Genomic DNA, 20890 nt, shown 5'->3' on the forward strand with positions numbered 1-20890 from the left:
AGTCAGGTGAGCACAAGCCTGCACCAATGGGCACGCACTCTAGACTAACTACGTGCCACAGGACACACTGTACCTGCTCGTTGGGGAGGGACTATTTCTTTAGACGGGGAGGAAATCAGCTGCTTCGCTTTGGTCATCTTGGCAGGGCCTCTCCTCTCCACTGAAGTTGTATCCGACTGTAGAGGATGCCGCTTTTCGTACAACACAAAAGGAGAAAGTGTACAATTATTTGGCCTATAAAACGGATACACCACGTGTGAGCTAGGCAAGGGCTTAAGTTGTGTGAAAATTAGCACATGCAATATACGACATTGTTAAAGAATATGTGGTATGGAACATGCATGTAATGGCACGTTTGAATCGGGGAGAGTTGCATTCACATGCACAGCCGAATGGTGATAGCATTGTTAAGCTACTCCTGTGTTTCTCATTGTGAATTACACGCACTGTTCATCTTGTGGCTAATGAACACGCACTGTATTCTTGCACATAGAAAGAACAAACAGCGCAATGACGTGTGTGCTGCATTAGTGTGTTTTTCATTTGCATAGTCCAAGAGTGGCATAGGTGGTCTTACTTTTTGACCCATTTTGAAGAGACACCAAGTGCGTGTTACAAGCGTCCTAATATGCACAGCACAATGTTTACTGCAATAATTTTATTCATGCTCTTGAATAATAAACAAAATAATAAACTGAAAGCTCCTTCACAAAGTGTCTTCTGGGGGCTCGACTGGAGAGCAGTGAGGGCACCGCTACTGCTGCTGCAGAGTAGCCCTCCGGACCTCTGCCACACTCTCAAGAGCACGTGCCTGGCGCTTGCCTACTGCCACCAGGTGGTTGAGTGCCTCCAGCGGCAGAATGTTTTGCTGCAAGAAAAGTAGATTGTGTGAATGAATCAACTGCATATAAACCATTATTTACAAAGAAAATGCTCGTTGCACAATTGCCACTGCGTGCCCTTAACTGTGGAAGCCTTTAGTGTAGGTAGGCATAATAAAACGATGTGTCGGGACAAGGTTGCTTTATTTTGCATAACTGGGGTTGCCTTTTTCAGAGCCAATTGTCATGTTGATTAGTGTGCCAGCAGCTGAGGTGTCCCCACACATTCACGAGTCTCTACAGTCAGCACCACAAACCTATTTTTGTTGACTGCAATACAAAGGCCTCTCCCTACAATCCGGTCTTATACGAGCTGACTGCATCCTATGCCTACAAACATCAAATTTTTGTCCCATTACGCAATTTTCTACCATCCTCAGCTGCAGTTCTCTATCCTTGACATCCATGCTGTCACGATTATGTAATCACATGTTATGAATTGGCAACAAGTCATCGAAGACGTGCATGACCCGCCCGCCGACTCAATTTTTCTTTCTTAATCTCAACTAGCATATCAGTTGCCACGGTTTACTACGCCACTGTCTTCCTGCCTTAATGCTATCTCCAACAGTTTTTGTTACTTCGCTTTCTGCACAGTCCTCGGCTTCTCAAATTTCTTTGTTAACTTCCAGGCTTACGTCCCATATTGCATAACCGGTAGAATGCAATGATTCTAAACTTTTTTCAAGGATATCGGTAACGTGGTGATCACGATTCGGTAATGCCTTCCATGTGTTGTTCAACCCATCAAATTTTTGTGTAAGTTTCCTGCTTTATATCAGTACCTGCTATTGATATTTCACCTGGATAAAGATACTGTTCCGTAGATTCTGTGGGCTGAATGTCACTCATGAATTTATGTTATCTCATCAAGTTAGTGAAGGTTACCTTTTTCTTTCCCATATTATTCAACCTTCTAATGCTCACTCGAGGTCCACCTAAGTGTAATAGTTCGAATACTTCTAACCATGCAGTTAATAGCACCTGGGTGATTTTGTCTCATTGCCTGAGCCCCTTTTTTTTATTGCTATTCCCCTTTGCTAGTGGCGAATTATTATAGCTTCATAGTCTCGATATTTCCCAGGATATTGTGCTTCTTGTGCTCTATGATGCACAACGTTTACGACTCTATGTGTATCTATTTATTCCAAACACCTTTTTGCTATAAATGAAGCCTTGCGCTCTGCAGATTTTTCAATTACCTTATTGATGACATGAACTTGGCATGCTATGCCTTCGAAGGTCGGGCAAACGCGATCACTTTTAAAACTTCGGAGGCCCACGTGCATGTAAAAGCACGAGCACTCATTGCTTCTCAATGCCTTTTTCGAACTGCTGGACGTTCATTTCGTTACTACGAACGTAACTTAATCCGTGCACTATTATTATGCTAAATATGAAACAGTAGAAATATTCTTATCTGTAGTTTGTCGATGTCTCCTTCACTGTGTTGGTTGCGAGATCCATTTCGGCGCCACCTCCTTGTCGCATCGTAGCTATATAGGCTGTCTTCCTTTTGCACACACTATGTAATATTCGTGACGCTCGCAGTCACGCAGAGTGGAGGAACCCAGCGCACTCACAGAAACAGCACCGGACAAGTTGTTTCTTCAGCATTACGCCGTGAACAGTAGGAGTGCGTTGCGATCTGTAAAATCGCCGAAGCTATTGGCAGTCTTGCGGGGTGCACGGAAAGATTGCTCACGGAGAAACAAAATTATCCAAGAAATAGTGGCCATCGTCGAGCCTGATCACTATGTCGCGCACTGCAAGCTCGTTGTACGAGTTTGTTTACCCTGGGCCTCTACGATGATTAGCCACCATGCTCAATCGGTGAATGGATGTGATAACGCCACCACCGCGCTCCCTCTTGGTATTATGCGAAGCGTACTAAATTACAATTTAGTCTAATAAGCATTCAGGTACATCTTGTAAGCTTTAAAATGCTTCTAAACCACGTTAATAACTAATACTATTGCACTAAATGCATTTGTTTTGTAACTTGCTTCTGTATGTAATGCACTCGGTGTAATGACAAACAAGTAAAAGAAGGCCCGACCATTTACCGACGGTATGATCACGTGAGCCCCAGTTTTCGACAGCACAGAAGGCAACGCCTAAGGAATGATAGCCACCCAGAATGAATCTAGATAAACCAATGAAACTGAATGTTTGTCGAAAGATAAAGTGTGTCTCGGTGCCATTTTTGCTTTCATCTTGGGGTGTCGCCAGAGCTCGTGAAGATTCCGAGTTTCACCAAACTTGGCGCATCCTGCATAGCACCCCAGATCCGGAAAAAGTTGCACCGTTCGCAGTTCCGTGATAGGTTATGCTTCTGACGTGCGTCCGGCCTGGGTCCATACTTTCACCATTTCGTCAAGAACTTCGCCGATGTTGCTCGGCCTTTGACAAATATTCTTAAGAAGAACACGCCTTTCTCATGCGGCCCGGAACGGGCTCAAGCATTCGCTGCTCTATTGGGTTTCTGACCCCCCTCCCATATTTGCTCACTTTGATCCATCTGCACCGACCGAAGTCTACATTGATTCATGCTGCTATGCCATCGGCAGTGTTCTCGCCCAAAAGCAGAATGGTACCAAGTGCATGACGACTTACGACAGCCGCCTGCTGTCACCTCCCGAGATAAGTTACTCCATCACTGAGCCGGAGTACTTGACTTTAGTGTGGGCTGTCGCCAAATTCCCGCCATATTTGTACAGCCTCACGTTTTCGATCGTTACAGACGACCACGCCTTCTGTTGGCTGCCTTCCCTCTGGAACCCGACAAGATGGCTTTGTCACGGGGATATGCGGCTCCAGGAATTTTCAGCTATTGTCAGCTTCAACTGTGAACGTCTGCACGAGGATGCTTATTGCCTCTCACGTACCCCGTGGACCCTCCTGATCCTGTTGCGCATGATCCGGTGACCTGCGTGATGGCTTTTACTGACATGACCGACATGTGCGCTGAGCAACATCGCTATGAATACTTACAGCCCATCATCGCCGGAGTGCAATCTGGCAGCACCGACGGCACATGCTACATGTTCGTACTGTACGACGGCATCCTGTACGGCCGCAGTACCAACCCTGACGGCCCTGTCTTGCTCCTTGTCCCTCCTCGTCACCTGCGATCCATCGTTCTCCAAAAATGTCATGATGCACCGACGGCGGGACATCTTGGAGTTTTGCGTAAGTGCGACCGCGTACGACGCCGGCTCTTCTCACCAGGTCTCTGCTACTCCGTGCGTTGTTATGTCGCAACTTGCGAATTGTGTCACCGCCGGAAGAAACGTCCCCTGCAACCTGTCGGACGACTCCATCCAATTGACGTTCCCTCTGAGCCTTTTTTTCGCGTAGGCCTTGACCTGCTTGGCAGTTTTCCGACGAAAACTAGAGGGAATAAGTGGATCGCCGTTGCTAGTCATTACGCGACACGCTACACGATAACAAAAATGTTGACGGCTAGTTACGCAACTGTCGTCTCAAATTTTCTCCTCCACGGCATCATTCTCCACCACGGTGCATCTAGACAGTTACTTGGAGACCGCGGCCGCTCGTTCTTGTCCCGATGTTTTATTTTCTTTGTCATCGAGGATGTCTGGACGGCATCCTCCGTTCTTGCGCCGCTGAATACAAGCTATCAACATCTAAACCGAACACTCACAGAGATGCTGTCGATGTACATCTCCAACGATCATTGCAACTGGGACTGCAAAGCGCCAACGTGACATTTCCGTGTAAAATATCCAGATTTTTTGGACACGAACTAACTAGCACCCCAAGCGGCCCCGGCACAAAGCTAGCGCGTTTTCAATGGAACGAGCGGGGTTTTCGCGAATAACAAAAGCTACAGGTTGATTATTGAAAAAGGCAGGTGACATACATGCTCTGCAGGACAATCCACACTACCCAAATGCAGTGATCACTCTCTGGCAAGTAAGATTGTTGTGCCCAGAGTGGTTAAATATTCAGCGACGGAAGCATTAGAAACGACGAAAATTTGTACGGGATTTTTGAGACAAGAACGGTAGCTGTAGCGACGGCGTCGATCATAAAAATCGCTGCGACGCATGTAGTCCGAATACTATGCTTTCCATGGATGCCTATTTAATCTCTCTACACATGGCGTAACACTGTTCCAAAAAGCGATTTTCGGCACGCAGTCGTGCAAGTTCTCGTCGTATGTATAAAAACCCGAGCGTATCCCTTGCGTTGAAGTTGAAAGCCGCGGAAGAGTCGTTTAATCGCTCGACGTTATGGTTCCGCGTTATGCGGCGTGATCTTTTTTTATGTTTGTTTTTAACACCACGTAGGACTGAGTTCGACAGCCTTCCACCAGATGGCCGAAACACAAATCTCAAGATTTGGATTCAGTTTTGGTTTTTTCAGGAGGGCTCTTAAAATATTATATTTTCTATTTTTACTTCATATAACGTAAGAATGGGTTGCTTATGTGTTAAGTCATCGCTTTTATTATCAGATTTTATTCCTTGGACAACATAAAAAGCAGGCGCATACCTTTTTGTGTTACGTTAAAAATATGCTATCGTATCTTGTAGCAAGGACATACTCAGGAATTCTTGACATTGCACCATCACCATCCTGTTTAACTTCACGGCAATGCAGATGCTCAACTGAATGGGCAAAATATTAAACAATTTTATTTCTATATAATAGCCGAGTATCAAGAAGTTTCAACTGTCGGCGCCAAGAGGGTATCCTTTTGTAATAACATATGCATTTATGGCACTTAGTTGGAACATTGGTGGCACGTAAAGGCAGAGTTTAGGTCGTGGATGGGCGGTTATGTCACACGACAGGAGCAAATTTACTTGCACCCTTTGAACAGAGGGCATATTGACTTGAAGAAGCACCAAATGTGAACCGTAAAATGATTTATTATGCCTGCAGTTTTGAACGGAAATTGCTAAGCGAGTGCCATTCAGTCTGTTTGCACGGTAATGTTTTTGTGAGGCAAGAGGGAAGGAGAGGAAGTGTATATGGGTGTGCACACCTTGAGCGCGAGTGTTTGTGTACCAGTATTCGAATATACGTGCGCACAAGTGCTTGTATGCGGAGCATACGTGTTTTTGTATGTGCGTGCAGTTTCGCGTGAGTGCGTGCGTACATTTTTGTGCGTGTGTGAACATGTGGGCGCGCGTAAATGTGTCGTATCTCCGTTTGTGTGAGTGTATGCGAACGTGCGTGCGTGCGTGCGTGTGTGCATTTTTGTGCCTGTGTGCAAGCGTGTAAATGTGAATACGGGTGAGCATGTTTCGTGTCTCTGTGTGTGTGCGTTTGTGTGAGTGTGTGGGAACGTGCGGGCGTGCATTTTTGTACCTTTGTGCATGCGTGTAGGCGTGTAAATGGGAATACGGGCAGAGCATGTTTCGTATCACCGTGTGTGTGCGTTTCGGTGAGTGTGTGCGAACATGCGTGCATGCGTGCGTTTTTGGGCCTGTGTGCATGTGTGGGCGCATGTAAATGTGAATGATGTGAATGCGGGCGAGCATGTGACGCATCTCTGTATCTGCGCGTTTGGGTGAGTGTGCGTACGTGCGTGCGTCCATTTTTGGGCCTGTATGCATGCGTGGGCGCATGTAAATGTGAATGCGAGAGAGCATGTATCGTGTCTCTGTATCTGTGCGCTTGTTTGAGTGTGCGCGAACGTACGCGGACGCAGCGCTGTGTCCGCGTCTTGCCTTCCTTTCTCGTCCCTTTTCGTGCGCTAAAGACCTCAAAGTTATGCAATACCAGCACCCCCTAACCTACGTTCTTTAAATAAACATGCATGGTGTCACGCGCAAACAAGCCACCACGAACATATCTCGCTCGATGACCGCGGAAACTATCTGCAAAGAGCAGTAACGAGAAAACGCCGCCGCAGCAGCTGCCGAATCGACCTTCGTATTGCGTCTCGCATCAGCGCCAACTAAGCCGCAAGAACACAGCGCGCCGCCGGACTCTTGTCTGCATCGCAAATGACTTTCGAGGTACAGTTAGAGTGTACCAGAATGGGGGGTGGGTCCAACGGAGGCCCCGGAAAGCGGCTAGAGGGAAGCAAAAAGCGTTGAAATTTGCGGCGGCGCTGCCATCGGCTTCTTCTTGAAGCCCCTCCTTCTTCTGACGTTCCGGCCAATCCGGTGCCTCGGCGGCCGGCGAAACCGTGCCTACCGACGATGGTTACGGCGGCGCCGAGCTGTCGTCTGCTCGATAGACCGTCGTGGTTGCGTTTTTTCGTCATTTTCCCTCTAATTGATTTTTGTACCTAGTACGTGCAAAAAAAAGCATACAATAATATTACTGCTCTGCCAGGAATGGAGGTTCGTCGCTTTCGTCAAACGACGCCGTCTGCACGATGTACACGCGCGCAGACGGCCCGCGCGTATGTCTGTGGTTTGTCTGGTGACTCGGCAGAGTGTTGTAGCGTGTCTTATGATACGCCTAGAAAAAGCATTGGCTGTGGTCGTTTATCGACCGCCTTCTGGGACTAAATCTGGATTTGCCATGTTCGTGGAAGACGTGCTGGAATATTTGTGTCACACTGGCTTCCCATTTGTGGTAATGGGCGACGTGAATATCGATATGCTCTCTCAGGATGCATCGTCACGCCAGTTTTAACAGTACTAGCGAAATCGTTTACTTGCAAAAACGTAATTTCTAAGGCAACCCGTCTCACTGCACAGACTGCGACTTTGGTTTATATCTGTTTGACGAACATACACCCGTCGCATTGCATTGCCGCAGTGTTGGTTGTAGATGTAAGCGACCATTTGTCAATCTTTTGTACCCTTCATTCTTCAAATGATAGTCGAGAAGCTAATGAAAAAGTGCGGTCACGCCAGATCAACGCTAGGACACTAGAAATATTTCGGGATCATATTATTCAAACCGAGTGGAATGACGTGTTCCGGGAAAAGGATCCTAACATGGCATACAACGTATTCAAATTTAAAGTGATAAAATGTTATAACGATGTTTTCCCGGTATCTGTAAGGTACGTAAAACAGTAGAAAATTAGAAAAGTCTGGATAACAAATGTCTTACCTAAAAAAAATAAAAAAGGAAGAAAAGCATGTACCATGAATTTGTAAAAACAGGCGACATCAATTTATTTATTGAGTTTAAAAAGTGCAGAAACCAGCTAAATGGTCAACTAAGGTGTGCAAAGATCAGATATTATGAGAATTTATTTTGTAGAATAAGTAATGATCCCAGGAGAATTTGGAACGAAGTTAGAAGTCTTTCCGCTCGAATAAAAGAGAACCACGTCCCTAGCATTCTAGCTAACTCTAGCGGCCTTGGCTAAGGTACGTTGCAAATGAAATGAACGATTACTTCGTTGCTAGTTGTGGTTACGATGATATATGTGATGACGATGATCCAAGATTATTGATAAATGACCGTGGTTTACCTAACTCCATAGTTTTGCTTTCTATTTCATGTCGTGAGGCTGAAGAATTAATAACCAAGATTAAAAATAACTGTGCGGCAGGACATGATGACATGCAACCTATGCCAATAAAATACGTTGCTGATGTGATATCACCCGCGCTCTCATGCATTATTAACTTAACTTTCTCTACTGGGGTTTTTCCTTATCAACAGAAAATAGCTCATGCGTGTCCAGTCTTCAAAAGTGGTAATGACAATGAAATTGCAAATTATCGACCAATATCGGTACTTCTGATACTGTCGAAAGTGTTTGAAAGTGCTAGTAATATGAGATTCCAAATTTTTTTAATAAGTATGATATCAAAAGTGAGGCCCAGTATGGCTTTCAAAAAGGCAAATCCACCGAGCTTGCTTTACTTGATATTAAAAGTGAGATACTAAATTATTTCGAGGCAAAGCTTTACACGCTGGGGGTGTTTGTAGATTTCCGTAAATCATTCGATACCGTATGTCATAGCGTTCGTCTACAAAAACTTAATAATTATGGCGTCCGTGGTATTGTCAAGAGGTTACTACAAAATTACTTGACAGACTGTTACCAATATGTAGTTATTAATCAGGAGACATCCTCACATGCTAAGGTAAACAAAGATATTCCACAAGGATCTATGCTCGGTCCACTGTTATTCATAATTTACTTAAATGACCTGTGTCACATTCCGGATTCTCCTAAAATAATTATGTACGCCGATGACACTAACAATTTTTTTTTTACTGGTGCTTCAATTTCTAACCTTGAAGGAAGTTTAAATACATATCTAAGTAAGCTGTCTTGTTGGCTTGAAATCAAGAAGTCACGGCTAAACGCGGGTAAAACGAAATACATATTGTTTGCACCTATCAATTAGCCCCTGAATATAAGCTTAAATGTTTCCTTTGAGGGCCAGATGCTTCAGCAAGTTAAGGTTCAAAAATCTCTGTCAGGCTGTATAGCCTTTTGCTTTTACTTCGGTTTCTGTTGATGTACAGAAAGGAAGAAATCAACAAACAAACAAACAACAAAGATGAGAGTTTGACCACACCCAGTACATCTAGGCGAAGAACTACTGTTGCATAGTGGCTTGCGAAACCGCATACAGTAGGTTGAAAGGTCTGGCCAAGCTCTCGCTCATTGCCGTCCCTAAAGATAAAGAAAGGTGCCGGTTGCGGGAGCGCAATCTTCACCGCACCGATCGGCCCTTTGGAAGCCACCTTCTCCATTTGCGAGCTGCACTTTCATGCAAATTACATACTGATACATTATGTGCATATCATCGAAGGCCAGGAAGTATCTACGCAGCGTGGAAAGCCCGTGCTTCGATCTGATGCGGTACCCACAACCTCTTGCCGTATTTTCTGGTGCATCACCACGAGCAGCCTATACACGAGCAGCCCACGCCAAAGAGAACGGTCTCATTCGCAACAGATGAAGGCCGGTCCTGAAAGAGAACGCTCCCGCTCTCAGTTCAGCCGTCATTCAGATTGGAGGCATGTGACAACGGAAACCTGCGCGAGCTCGAAGACATAGACAACCGATAACATGCTTCATAATCCAAGCAAATATAAACAATGTGTTTTGCTTTATTCAGCTAGGGGATCTCGAAAACCAACTACATCTCAGGCGCATGACGCATAAAAATGGGAAAGAAAACGGCTATTCCATAAATATTTTCAAAACAGACAATTAAACTACAAAAACAATTTTCTGGACGTAATGAATAATGTGACCCACATGCTCCCTAAATGTCAAATTGCCGCCGTTATTAGGGCATCGGGGAAATTTTGGTAGCATTCAATATATCGCTTTGAGAAAGGAAAAAAAAACAAAGGCTTACCAATTTTTATTTGACCCCTCATTATGCCACATAGTTCATTTATTCCTGTACCTCATCCCATTACTGCACATGATCCACATTTCTTCGGAATATGAGCTCTGCATTTCGTTTTCTCTTGACACAGTAAAACACGCACATAGGGTTTAAAAAGGAAAACAAACTGCAAAACGCGATCCATCTGCCTGCGTGGCTCCGGCTAATCCAGGCACGGTCCTCCTCGAACGCAACTACAACGCTGCGCTCGACCGCGGCGCCACGCTGCCGACTGGCGCCTCCGCGGCCTCTGCCGCGCGCGGGGCAGTGGCGTCCAGAAGAAGGCGATGGTGGTGCCATCTGGATTTTCAGTAAAAAATGCCTCAGCGCGGATCCCTCGTTGGACCCACTCTCGAATCTAGTACACTCTAGTACAGTGGTCCGGCAGGGCGTGCGCGGCCGCGACGTTACAGATGCTTCAAAAGCGTGGCAGTTTGGGCGAGTTGGTATGTCATGACTGCTTTAGTCTTCTAGCGCAGCTGAGAACGAACGAAAAAGGAATGTGGAAGGGTGAATGAAAGGAACGGAGAACAGGGTGAGCACTTTAAAAAAGTTATAAAAATTTTTAAGAAATTACAAATGCTAGAAAGTACAGTGGGGTGTGGCACTTGCGGAGGCGTCGGAAAATTGCCCGCATGCGCGAGCAAGAGCGGGTGCGAGAAAGAACATGTGGGGGCTTTTTCTCCTTGAATGTACGACTCTGCCTAGGCACTACGGTGGAGTTTCTTTGCGCCTATTCTATGCGTCTGCCCTTAGACGTGCTGGCATTGCGGAGTGGGGTCCAGTTTGTTTACGCTCCGACACTGGCTGCCGGCATGGTCAAAGAAGTGATAAAATCGCAGATGTTTCCATGAGAGCTGTAGGGACGGTACAAGATGGCGGGCCACATATAATAAATATCTAGGAGGCAGAGCCGCCTTAGCAACCGTGGTTGAAGGCGAGCGGCTGAGAGAGCGCTGGTGATGCTCGACGCCCCTGCAACCGCTATAAGAATACGCCGCGCCCCCCTAACGTGTTTTACGCAACCTAACTTAAAAATTAAAATTATTGGGTTTTACGTGCCAAAACCACTTTCTGATTATGAGGCACGCCGTAGTGGAGGACTCCGGAAATTTCGACCACCTGGGGTTCTTTAACGTGCACCTAAATCTAAGTACACGAGTGTTTTCGCATTTCGCCCCCATCGAAATGCGGCCGCCGCGGCCGGGATTCGATCCCGTTACCTCGTGCTCAGCAGTCCAACACCATAGCCACTGATCAACCACGGTTTTACGCAACCTAACTTAACGTTAACCTAGCCTAACGTGGCCTAGACGTAAAGACAATAATCCGCACCGTGTAACCGCTGTGTGAATACGCCGCGCCACCCTAACGCCTTTTTCGCTAACCTAATGTAACCTAAGATAACATAAACCTAAGCTAAACCTACGCTAATATAACCTAACGTGGACGAGGCGCGATTGCAATAATCCTCACGGCGTGAGACCAGGCAGTCGCGTTCAACCGTGGTTGATAAGGCGCTGTGCGTTTATTTCACTCGAAGGTGACCACACAAAAATGCTGCTTAAAAGTCGAGGAGAGCAGGCCAATCCTCTACTACTGCACCTCTTTCTCCCCCGGGAAAAGCAGTGATGCTTCTTTCCTTAATTTCGTCCCGCCATAAGGCGGGACGAAGTTATAATCCGGCATGACTGGTCCAACACAAGCTCCGCACGCGCAAGAAAGTCTGTCCGACGTACCTTTAGACACAGCGACAACCAACTGGGGCGTCAGTCATCACTGATTCACCTGTTTCACCGTGCCGGCAGACATCGTCCGAGCGTGAAGAAAATCGACCCTACTCCGCAATGTCGGCACGCCTAGGGACAAATGCACACAACACGCGCGAAGACACTTCTCCACCGTAGTGCCTAGGCAGAGTCAGATATTCATGGAACAAAGGCCCTCACATTTTCTATCTCTCCAACCCGCTCTTACTCGTGCCTGCGCAGAAACGTCGAGCGCCTGGAGAAACGTCACGCCCCGTTGTACCTACGAGCAATTGTAAAAATATGGCCCCGGCAGCCCCGGCCGCCCGAAGTAGAACGCGCACCCTTTCCTATACCTCACCCCGGAACCTTGCGCGCGAAGGAAGGCGGCGCGCGTCCTCTCCGCTTCTGTCGGTAGCGTGCTCAAGATTGAACCGCGATCGCCGCCACACTCTCCAAGGCTTTCACTCGCTCAAAAAGCACCCGGCGCGGTGCGACGATTTTATCGCCTTTGGATTTTATACAAATCCTCGGGGCGACGGCATCTGCGATTGCAGAAATGCGCACAGAGCTTCCATATAATCGTTATAGCAATAAAAGCACCCTGTATATATTGAGTTTTCTGAAGAAGTTATCTGCTCTATATCTTCACCCAGGAACTGCTGCCCTTGCGTAGCTACCGCTGCTCCTCGAACAGAATCATTCAGAAGAGTCTTCACTACTACGATTTATTCTACTCTGAGAAGTTATTAAATGGTATTCCTTACATATTCAAGAAAAACAAACATTTGATAATATTGAATTGCGAACTTTGACAATGAATACAAACCAATTAGAAAAGTCTGTTGATTCGTTTTTGAAACTGCGAATCTTTGTATGCCCCTAGTACTTTATAAACCATGAAATACTGCTTTATATACCAGCAAAATAAGGTGTCTAGATGATTCCACGCATGCTTGATAATCTTAGTCACTGCACGGGCCGGTTTATCAGGCCCCGTCCCTAGCTGGAGCCCCAAAGTACAATGCATGGGCCCGCCCGAGCAGGGCGTGCTGATTTTAAACCTGAATGGTAGCCAGTCCAGTTCTTTTCGACGGATTATACCTTGAGCCTATTCGAAGCTAGCCCGAGTTTCCGGTCATTGTGGACAGACTGTGGAGAGCCGTGCGTGGTCCTCAATGTGCATCAAAGCAGCATTTTTCCCTGCGTCTGATCTTGCAGGATGCTTTAATTGTGCGAGATATAACGATTGCATTTCGATTAACTGCCAGACGAACTTGGAAAGACTGTTAGTATTATCAGAGACTAGCGCAGCAATATACTATAGCGAAGGCATAGGTGAACACATCCTTACCCACCGCCAGCCATCTCATCTAACTTTTGAATCTCATATAACCATTGGGATGCGCATTGATAAAACTCAAGCCAATATATTTGGCACGAAAGCAAATTTAAACACATTGACATATTGGCTTCCAGAAACATCATAATGCACGCACACAGAAGCATATGTCAATAAATAGAAATTGATGATCCGCGTGGCTAAAGCTCAAGTGCAATCATGACTTGCTATTGAGGATACCATTTTTATTGCGTTTTTGGCTACACTATAACTTTGTCAGTGTTTGAATCGACAACTTAGGATCGTTATTTCGCCACATATGGAAGTTTATACCAGGCATAGTTGTGTTTCAGCACAGGGCCTTAGAACCAAGGTTAGGTAGTTTTCCGTCAGAGTGAGATATGATCGCTTGTTCGTTCACATAAATTCGCAGGAAACACACATCGTGCCAGAAGACAGCTAAAAGGCTACGAACACGTGAGTTGAACCACCAAAAATGTAAAAATTGCATTTAAAATGAAAATTCACACATAGAGTAAGCTTTTCCATGTGCTCTTTTCTTTTTCACATCCGGCTCATTAATGTTCAGACATTTTACTGCATAATCATAGGCTGAAAGTATTTAGCTAGGAACAATACCCAGTTGAAGGCCGGAATTTAGTTAGTTGGACTAATTTTGCGAGGAACCATGGTAGAATATTCAGCTCGCTTGAACCGGTAACCACGAAAAATAACGGAAACCCGTAGGGATTGGCACCAGGAGCTAACACACAACAACATTTGGTAATGAACTTTGCAAAATTTATTCGTTACCATTTTATTTAAATACGCTAAACGCTTGTTCACAAATTAGTTTCTGTCTATAAACAAAAAGATGGCTATAAACAAAAACTACATATTCTTGCGCAGCAAGAAAATATTGCAGACGACTGCGCCTCTAGGCACTTCTGTTCTTGAAACATATACCCAGCTGTACCGAAAGTCCTCTCATTTACTCGTCTTGTGGTTGCTTTACGACGGATACCTTAGGTACCTGAAGAGCTTCCAGAGAATTTGTTTTTGCGGCGTGTCTCACCGTAGTTTTCATCAAGTAGTTTTCAATCTCATTACCGCGATCGCTATGCAAATTGATTTCTAACCCTTCGTCATTTTTTATTCGACTCTGTGATTGCAAGCAACTTTCCCCAATGCGCATCGCCTTGTTGATAGGCGGGGCCGCTGTCTACCTTACAGCGCTACCTTCATCGAATGTCGGGTCGTACATGTGTCTTTTGAACACGAGCACCTCTAGGAATCCGACATATTAATAACCTTGGAAGAATGCTCGCTTTTTAGTGTCGTGAAAATAAAAGGATCACCCCAGAACTCATCTTGAGATGACAATCAAAGTTGATGCAGTCAGCGTTCACGCAATGTAGCGACCACGTTGCGACACACGGTATTGACTTGGGCACCTGTATTTAGAATCGGCAGTGGTCCTCCTGGGATTTCGAGTGCTTGGGCAATATGCTAGATACACTGTGTCCGTGATAGGCCCAATTTTTACTTATGATCATGAATCAACATCTCACGACGCTAGGACGAGGACCGTATGCCGCTGGCCCATTCATTGTCGACGAAGGAATGTTGCTGAAGTGATTACGATAAATAAACGCGACAGAATTACAAAGCCATGAAGATAACTGCAGAATCACAAACCATTTAGGATAGAACAATTATAACAGAATGAAGGAGAAATTATGATGATGGAGCGACGAAACGGGTTTGACAACGATCATCATCATCATCATCAGCCTAGGTACGCCCACTGCAGGGCAAAGGCCTCTCCCATACTTCACCAACTACGCCGGTCATGTACTAATTGTGGCCATGTTGTCCCTACAAACGTCTTAATGTCATCTGCCCACCTAACTTTCTGCCGCCCACTGCTGCGCTTCCCTTCTCTTGGAATCCAGTCCGTAGCTCTTAGTGACCATCGGTTATCTTCCCTCCTCATTACATGTCCGGCCCATGCCCATTTCTTTTTCTTGATTTCAACTAAGATGTCGTTTACCCGCGTTTGTTGCCTCACCCAATCTGCTCTTTTCTGATCCCTTAACGTTACACCCATCATTCTTCTTTCCATAGCTCGTTGCGTCGTTCTCAATTTCAGCAGAACCCTTTTCGTAAGCCTCCAGGTTTCTGCCCCATATGTGAGTACTGGTAACACACAGCTGTTGTACACTTTCCTTTTGAGGGATAGTGGCAACCTACTGTTCATGATTTGAGAATGCCTGCCAAACGCACCCCAACCCATTCTTATTCTTCTGGTTATTTCAGTCTCATGATCCGGATCTGTGGTCACTACCTGCCCTAAGTAGATGTATTCCCTTACCACTTCCAGTGTTTCGCTACCTATCGTGAACTGCTGTTCTCTTCCGAGACTGTTAAACAGTACTTCAGTTTTCTGCAGATTAATTTTCAGATCCACCCTTCTGCTTTGCCTCTCCAGGTCAGTGAGCATGCATTGCAATTGGTCTCCTGAGTTACTAAGCAAGGCAATATCATCAGCGAATCGCAAGTTGCTAAGGTATTCTCCATCAACTTTTATCCCCAATTCTTCCCACTCCAGGCCTCTGAATACCTCCTGTAAACATGCTGTGAATAGCATTGGAGATATCGTATCTCCCTGTCTGACGCCTTTCTTTATAGGGATTTTGTTGCTTTCTTTGTGGAGGACTACGGTGGCTGTGGAGCCGCTATAGATATCTTCCAGTATTTTTACATATGGCTCATCTACACCCTGATTCCGTAATGCCTCCATGACTGCTGAGGTTTCGACTGAATCAAACGCTTTCTCGTAATCAATGAAAGCTATATATAAGCGTTGGTTATATTCTGCACATTTCTCTATCACTTGATTGATAGTGTGAATATGGTCTATTGTTGAGTAGCCTTTACGGAATCCTGCCTGGTCCTTTGGTTGACAGAAGTCTAAGGTGTTCCTGATTCTATTTGCGATTACCTTAGTAAATACTTTGTAGGCAACGGACAGTAAGCTGATCGGTCTATAATTTTTCAAGTCTTTGGCGTCCCCTTTCTTATGGATTATGATTATGTTAGCGTTCTTCCAAGATTCCGGTACGCTCGAGGTTAGGAGGCATTGCGTATACAGGGTGGCCAGTTTCTCTAGAACAATCTGACCACCATCCTTCAACAAATCTGCTCTTACCTGATCCTCCCCAGCTGCCTTCCCCCTTTGCATAGCTCCTAAGGCTTTCTTTACTTCTTCTGGCGTTACCTGTGGGATTTCGAATTCCTCTAGGCTATTCTCTCTTCCACTATCGTCGTGGGTGCCACTGGTACTGTATAAATCTCTATAGAACTCCTCAGCCACTTGAACTATCTCGTCCATATTAGTAAGGATATTGCCGGCTTTGTCTCTTAACGCACACGTCTGATTCTTGCCTATTCCTAGTTTCTTCTTCACTGTTTTTAGGCTTCCTCCGTTCCTGAGAGCCTGTTCAATTCTATCCATATTATAGTTCCTGATGTCCGCTGTCTTACGCGTGTTGATTAACTTAGAAAGTTCTGCCAGTTCTATTCTAGCTGTAAAATTAGAGGCTTTCGTACATTGGCGTTTCTTGATCAGATCTTTCGTCTCCTGCGATAGCTTACTGGTTTCCTGTCTAACGGCGTTACCACAGACTTCTATTGCGCACTCCTTAATGATGCCCATGAGATTGTCGTTCATTGCTTCAACACTAAGGTCCTCTTCCTGAGTTAAAGCCGAATACCTGTTCTGTAGTTTGATCCGTAATTCCTCTAGTTTCCCTCTTACCGCTAACTCATTGATTGGCTTCTTGTGTACCAGTTTATTTCGTTCCCTCCTCAAGTCTAGGCTAATTCGAGTTCTTACCATCCTGTGGTCACTGCAGCGTACCTTGCCGAGCACGTCTACATCTTGAATGATGCCAGGGTTCGCGCAGAGTATGAAGTCGACTTCATTTCTATTCTCACCATTCGGGCTCCTCCACGTCCACTTTCGGCTAACCCGCTTGCGGAAAAAGGTATTCATTATACGCATATTATTCTGTTCTGCAAACTCTACTAATAATTCTCCTCTGCTATTCCTAGAGCCTATGCCATATTCCCCCACTGACTTGTCTGCAGCCTGCTTCTTGCCTACCCTGGCATTGAAGTCGCCCATCAGTATAGTGTATTTTGTTTTGACTTTACCCATCGCCGATTCTACGTCTTCATAAAAGCTTTCGACTTCCTGGTCCTCATGACTAGATGTAGGAGCGTAGACCTGTACAACCTTCATTTTGTACCTCTTATTAAGTTTCACAACAAGACATGCCACCCTCTCGTTAATGCTATAGAATTGCTGTATGTTACCAGCTATTTCCTTATTCATCAGGAATCCGACTCCTAGTTCTCGTCTCTCCGCGTCTCTCCTAGTTCTCGTCTCTGGCTGGCCACAATTGCATGTAATTTTTTCAATGATGACGATAGTGCGACAATAGCGCCACGGCATGGCCGAGCGACCATGGCAGAAAGACAAGCGTACGACGATGTTGGCATGGGATGAATGCGTGACGACTGTAAGACGAAAACAGTGGGACGATGGCAGTATGACAAGAATGAGAGGATGGAGCAGGAATGACGACGAAGGAACGATGAGGACCACGGTATGTCAGTAAATGCATGACGATGACTGTATATCAACGACGCAATGACGACAGTGGCACAACAATCGCGACATAACCACGATTGAATGACAATAGCATGTTTACGGTGGAATGACGTTGATGTAATTGCTAAGGCGGTGACCATGAAGGCTGGATGACAATTTCATGAACTTTCTGAAATGATGACATTGGTAGGACAGCGTTATGAGAACAAAATTACTTTAACTATATGATCGCTACTCTATGACAACGATGGAACTACCATAACCTCGAGCACATACGCAGTTGCTCAATTTAGCACACAACCATTCGGTCACCTGGCGTAAGATAGATAAATTGACCGATAGATAGGCAGATAGAGGGACAGATAAAAGTACCCTAATTAGGTAACGAATGCTGATCGCATTAAAAAGTTGGCGCAGGTGATAACTGGAACCGTTTTCTCCGCGGCCGAAAAATGCCGCTAATGTAAACTGATGTCTACAGCATAGAGCTGCTGTGTCGTCGCCTGCCCGCCTCGACTCTCCCATACAACACACCCACAACACCTAACTAAAGTTTACATAGGGCTGCACTTTGTGGATTCTTCAGTATTGTGGAGTCGCAGATAGCATGCCTGGACCTATAATCCGGGCGCGACCTGAGTTAGACGCCGCTAGGCACGAGCCCGCCCGGGTGTAAGTCAACAATTGCTCACCCGGCCCGAGCCCGGCGCCCAGCGTGCGAGACGGGCTCGGGATTTCCGGCCAGCCCGTTCCTATCCAGTGATCTATCTTATCTCTCTCTGAGAATAAGGTTTCTAAGGGTTGCAATGACATATCATCATTACATGCGCGCACTAGTGTCCTACAGGGCACAGCATTAGGGTTAGTTTGGATGTCTGATGTCTATGAACTATAGAGTGACAATCACGTATGCAGATGACACCGCACCAGTCGCTACTGGTGCGTCTGAACATAAATCACACAGAATATTTTTGTGGCACTACATAACCTACAAATATAGGTGGACGTACACCCTTTGCAGTAAGCAGCTGTGTCTAGTGCTAATGTAAAACTTTATTGCGTATACATGTTATTTTAGTTATACAAGCGATAGAAAGTGTGGGTACCGTTAAAAGTTTCGGTGTCATCTTCTTTAAATATTAGAGATCTAATATGCTTGAGCAGTGAATTAATGTAAAATTCATGCTCTGTGCATCACCTCCCGTGCTGAATGTTTACCTCAGCTTAAGGCTGAAATACCAATGTCTCTTCTGTACTGTCGAGGTTTGAGTCATATAATACTCCGGTATACTACTAGAGTGTCTAATGTGTCTAAAGAGCACAGTCGGCGTCACCCTTGTGTAGAGCGCGGGAACGGCGGCTGCCGGGTGGTCCGCAGCCAGCCAGCGAAGTGTAACGGTAGCGGCTGGGCCCGAGAATAAATGCGTCGGCCACCCGTGCCCAGCAGCTACAGTTAGACGTCGCTAACTGCCTCCGGAGCGGCCCGGCGGCCGCCGTTCTCGCTCTCTACACATGAGTGACGCCGAAAGTACTTACTGCAAAAGAAGGCTGCTCCTGTTAGTGCAAATGTACTGTTCCTCGGTCAAAGTGTCAGATTTTCTTTGTCCGTGTTTTCGATACACAAGTGCACGTTGGCTCTACGATGTAAATAATCCTCAACATTTAACGAAATTGTAAATATCTTGCTGGTCAGGATTCGTGACAAGGCCCAAAAAGGCAAAGAAGGCACAAAAAATATTGCTGTTTCGACACTGCTGACGCAATATGATAAGCATTTCAAAGTGGCACATAGGCGTTCTTGCTAAACAAGGTGAAGAAAGACAACAACGAAATTGCATGTTGCTTTAGTTCCTCAACGAAGACCTACTTCCAACAGTAGCTGCACTGCTTGTAACTACTTAACGTTCAAGTGCGGCTATTTGGTTTTGGTGTATTTTGTACGTGAGCGTATAGCGCCGAATAAAATGGTCATCTTGGAAACAGAAGAAGATATTCTTCGTGAAATGCTCATCATTAGGTATGGTATCAGTGTATAACTGTGTACCTACGTACTGATTTATAGAAACGTTTGTATTTTTCGTATATTATGTAATTATTGCACAGCTGCTACGGTTGCGTTGTGATACAGGGCCAAACTCTGTATAAACAGCGCGTAAACGTTGTTATTGCTACTCTCTTTTTCACCTTGTATGCAGTGGGGAAAATAAAAATAATGATGATGATGATGCTTAAATAAATATTATTGTTCTATCTTCCTTTTTTCTTTGCAGGAGGTATTCTACTAAACGCGTCCTAGACGCAGTCTACTTAATGGCAAAGTGGATATTAATACCAATATACTAGCACAAACTGAATTGCGTATTGGCATATGAAGAATAAAGAATATAATTTTCCCTGAATAAATATTGTCTGCTTCCTAATGTTTTTGTCTCTTTTAGCTTTAAAGGGCTTCAAATTATAGAAATATGAGGTTCCTGTGTGACAGAACTGGTGCGGTGTTGAGCAATCTCCAACTATACCAGCATTCCTAATTCCTAGCGCTCTCAAATAAGTTTCCAGAGATATTATCGCAGCCATCATGGGAACAAAGCACCGGCACTACACTATTACCTTTTTTCTCAAGCATTTTATGCATGATTTTATTTTAGTCGTACCTGTAGTTGGCCCTAACACATCCGGAACATGCACAACTAAGAATGTACACTTAAGGCCGATATTAAATACGGTTGCGCTTGGTAACAGGAAGTTTTTATGACTGTTTTTCCCCTGTGTGGACAGAAATGCGCAGTAAAAAAAGAATGCGGACGAGCGTTGCAGATTGTCGAGGTTGCTGACGTGCCATCGAATTCCTATCAGAAGAGTTAATCAGCTGCAGCCGCTGCAGGAGCCGCCGGCGTTAATGGCGACGCAAAGCTGGCCACCTGATGGTCTTCGCA

At 45.4% G+C, this 20890-nt stretch overlaps 1 protein-coding gene across 2 annotated transcripts in view; it reads left to right on the forward strand.

Moving 5' to 3' along the window:
* LOC129384965 (uncharacterized) overlaps positions 1-20374 on the forward strand; it is a 180089-nt gene extending 159715 nt beyond the window's left edge. For both annotated transcript variants that reach the window (XM_072287979.1, XM_072287978.1), the window contains exon 8: positions 20225-20374. In XM_072287979.1, coding sequence (XP_072144080.1) covers positions 20225-20297 — 73 coding nt within the window. In that variant the 3' untranslated portion in view covers positions 20298-20374. The remainder of the gene's footprint in view (positions 1-20224) is intronic.
* Positions 20375-20890: the final 516 nt, after the last annotated feature.

The sequence above is a fragment of the Dermacentor andersoni genome, chromosome 4 (genome assembly GCF_023375885.2).
Source record: "Dermacentor andersoni chromosome 4, qqDerAnde1_hic_scaffold, whole genome shotgun sequence".
Lineage (NCBI taxonomy): Eukaryota > Metazoa > Arthropoda > Arachnida > Ixodida > Ixodidae > Dermacentor > Dermacentor andersoni.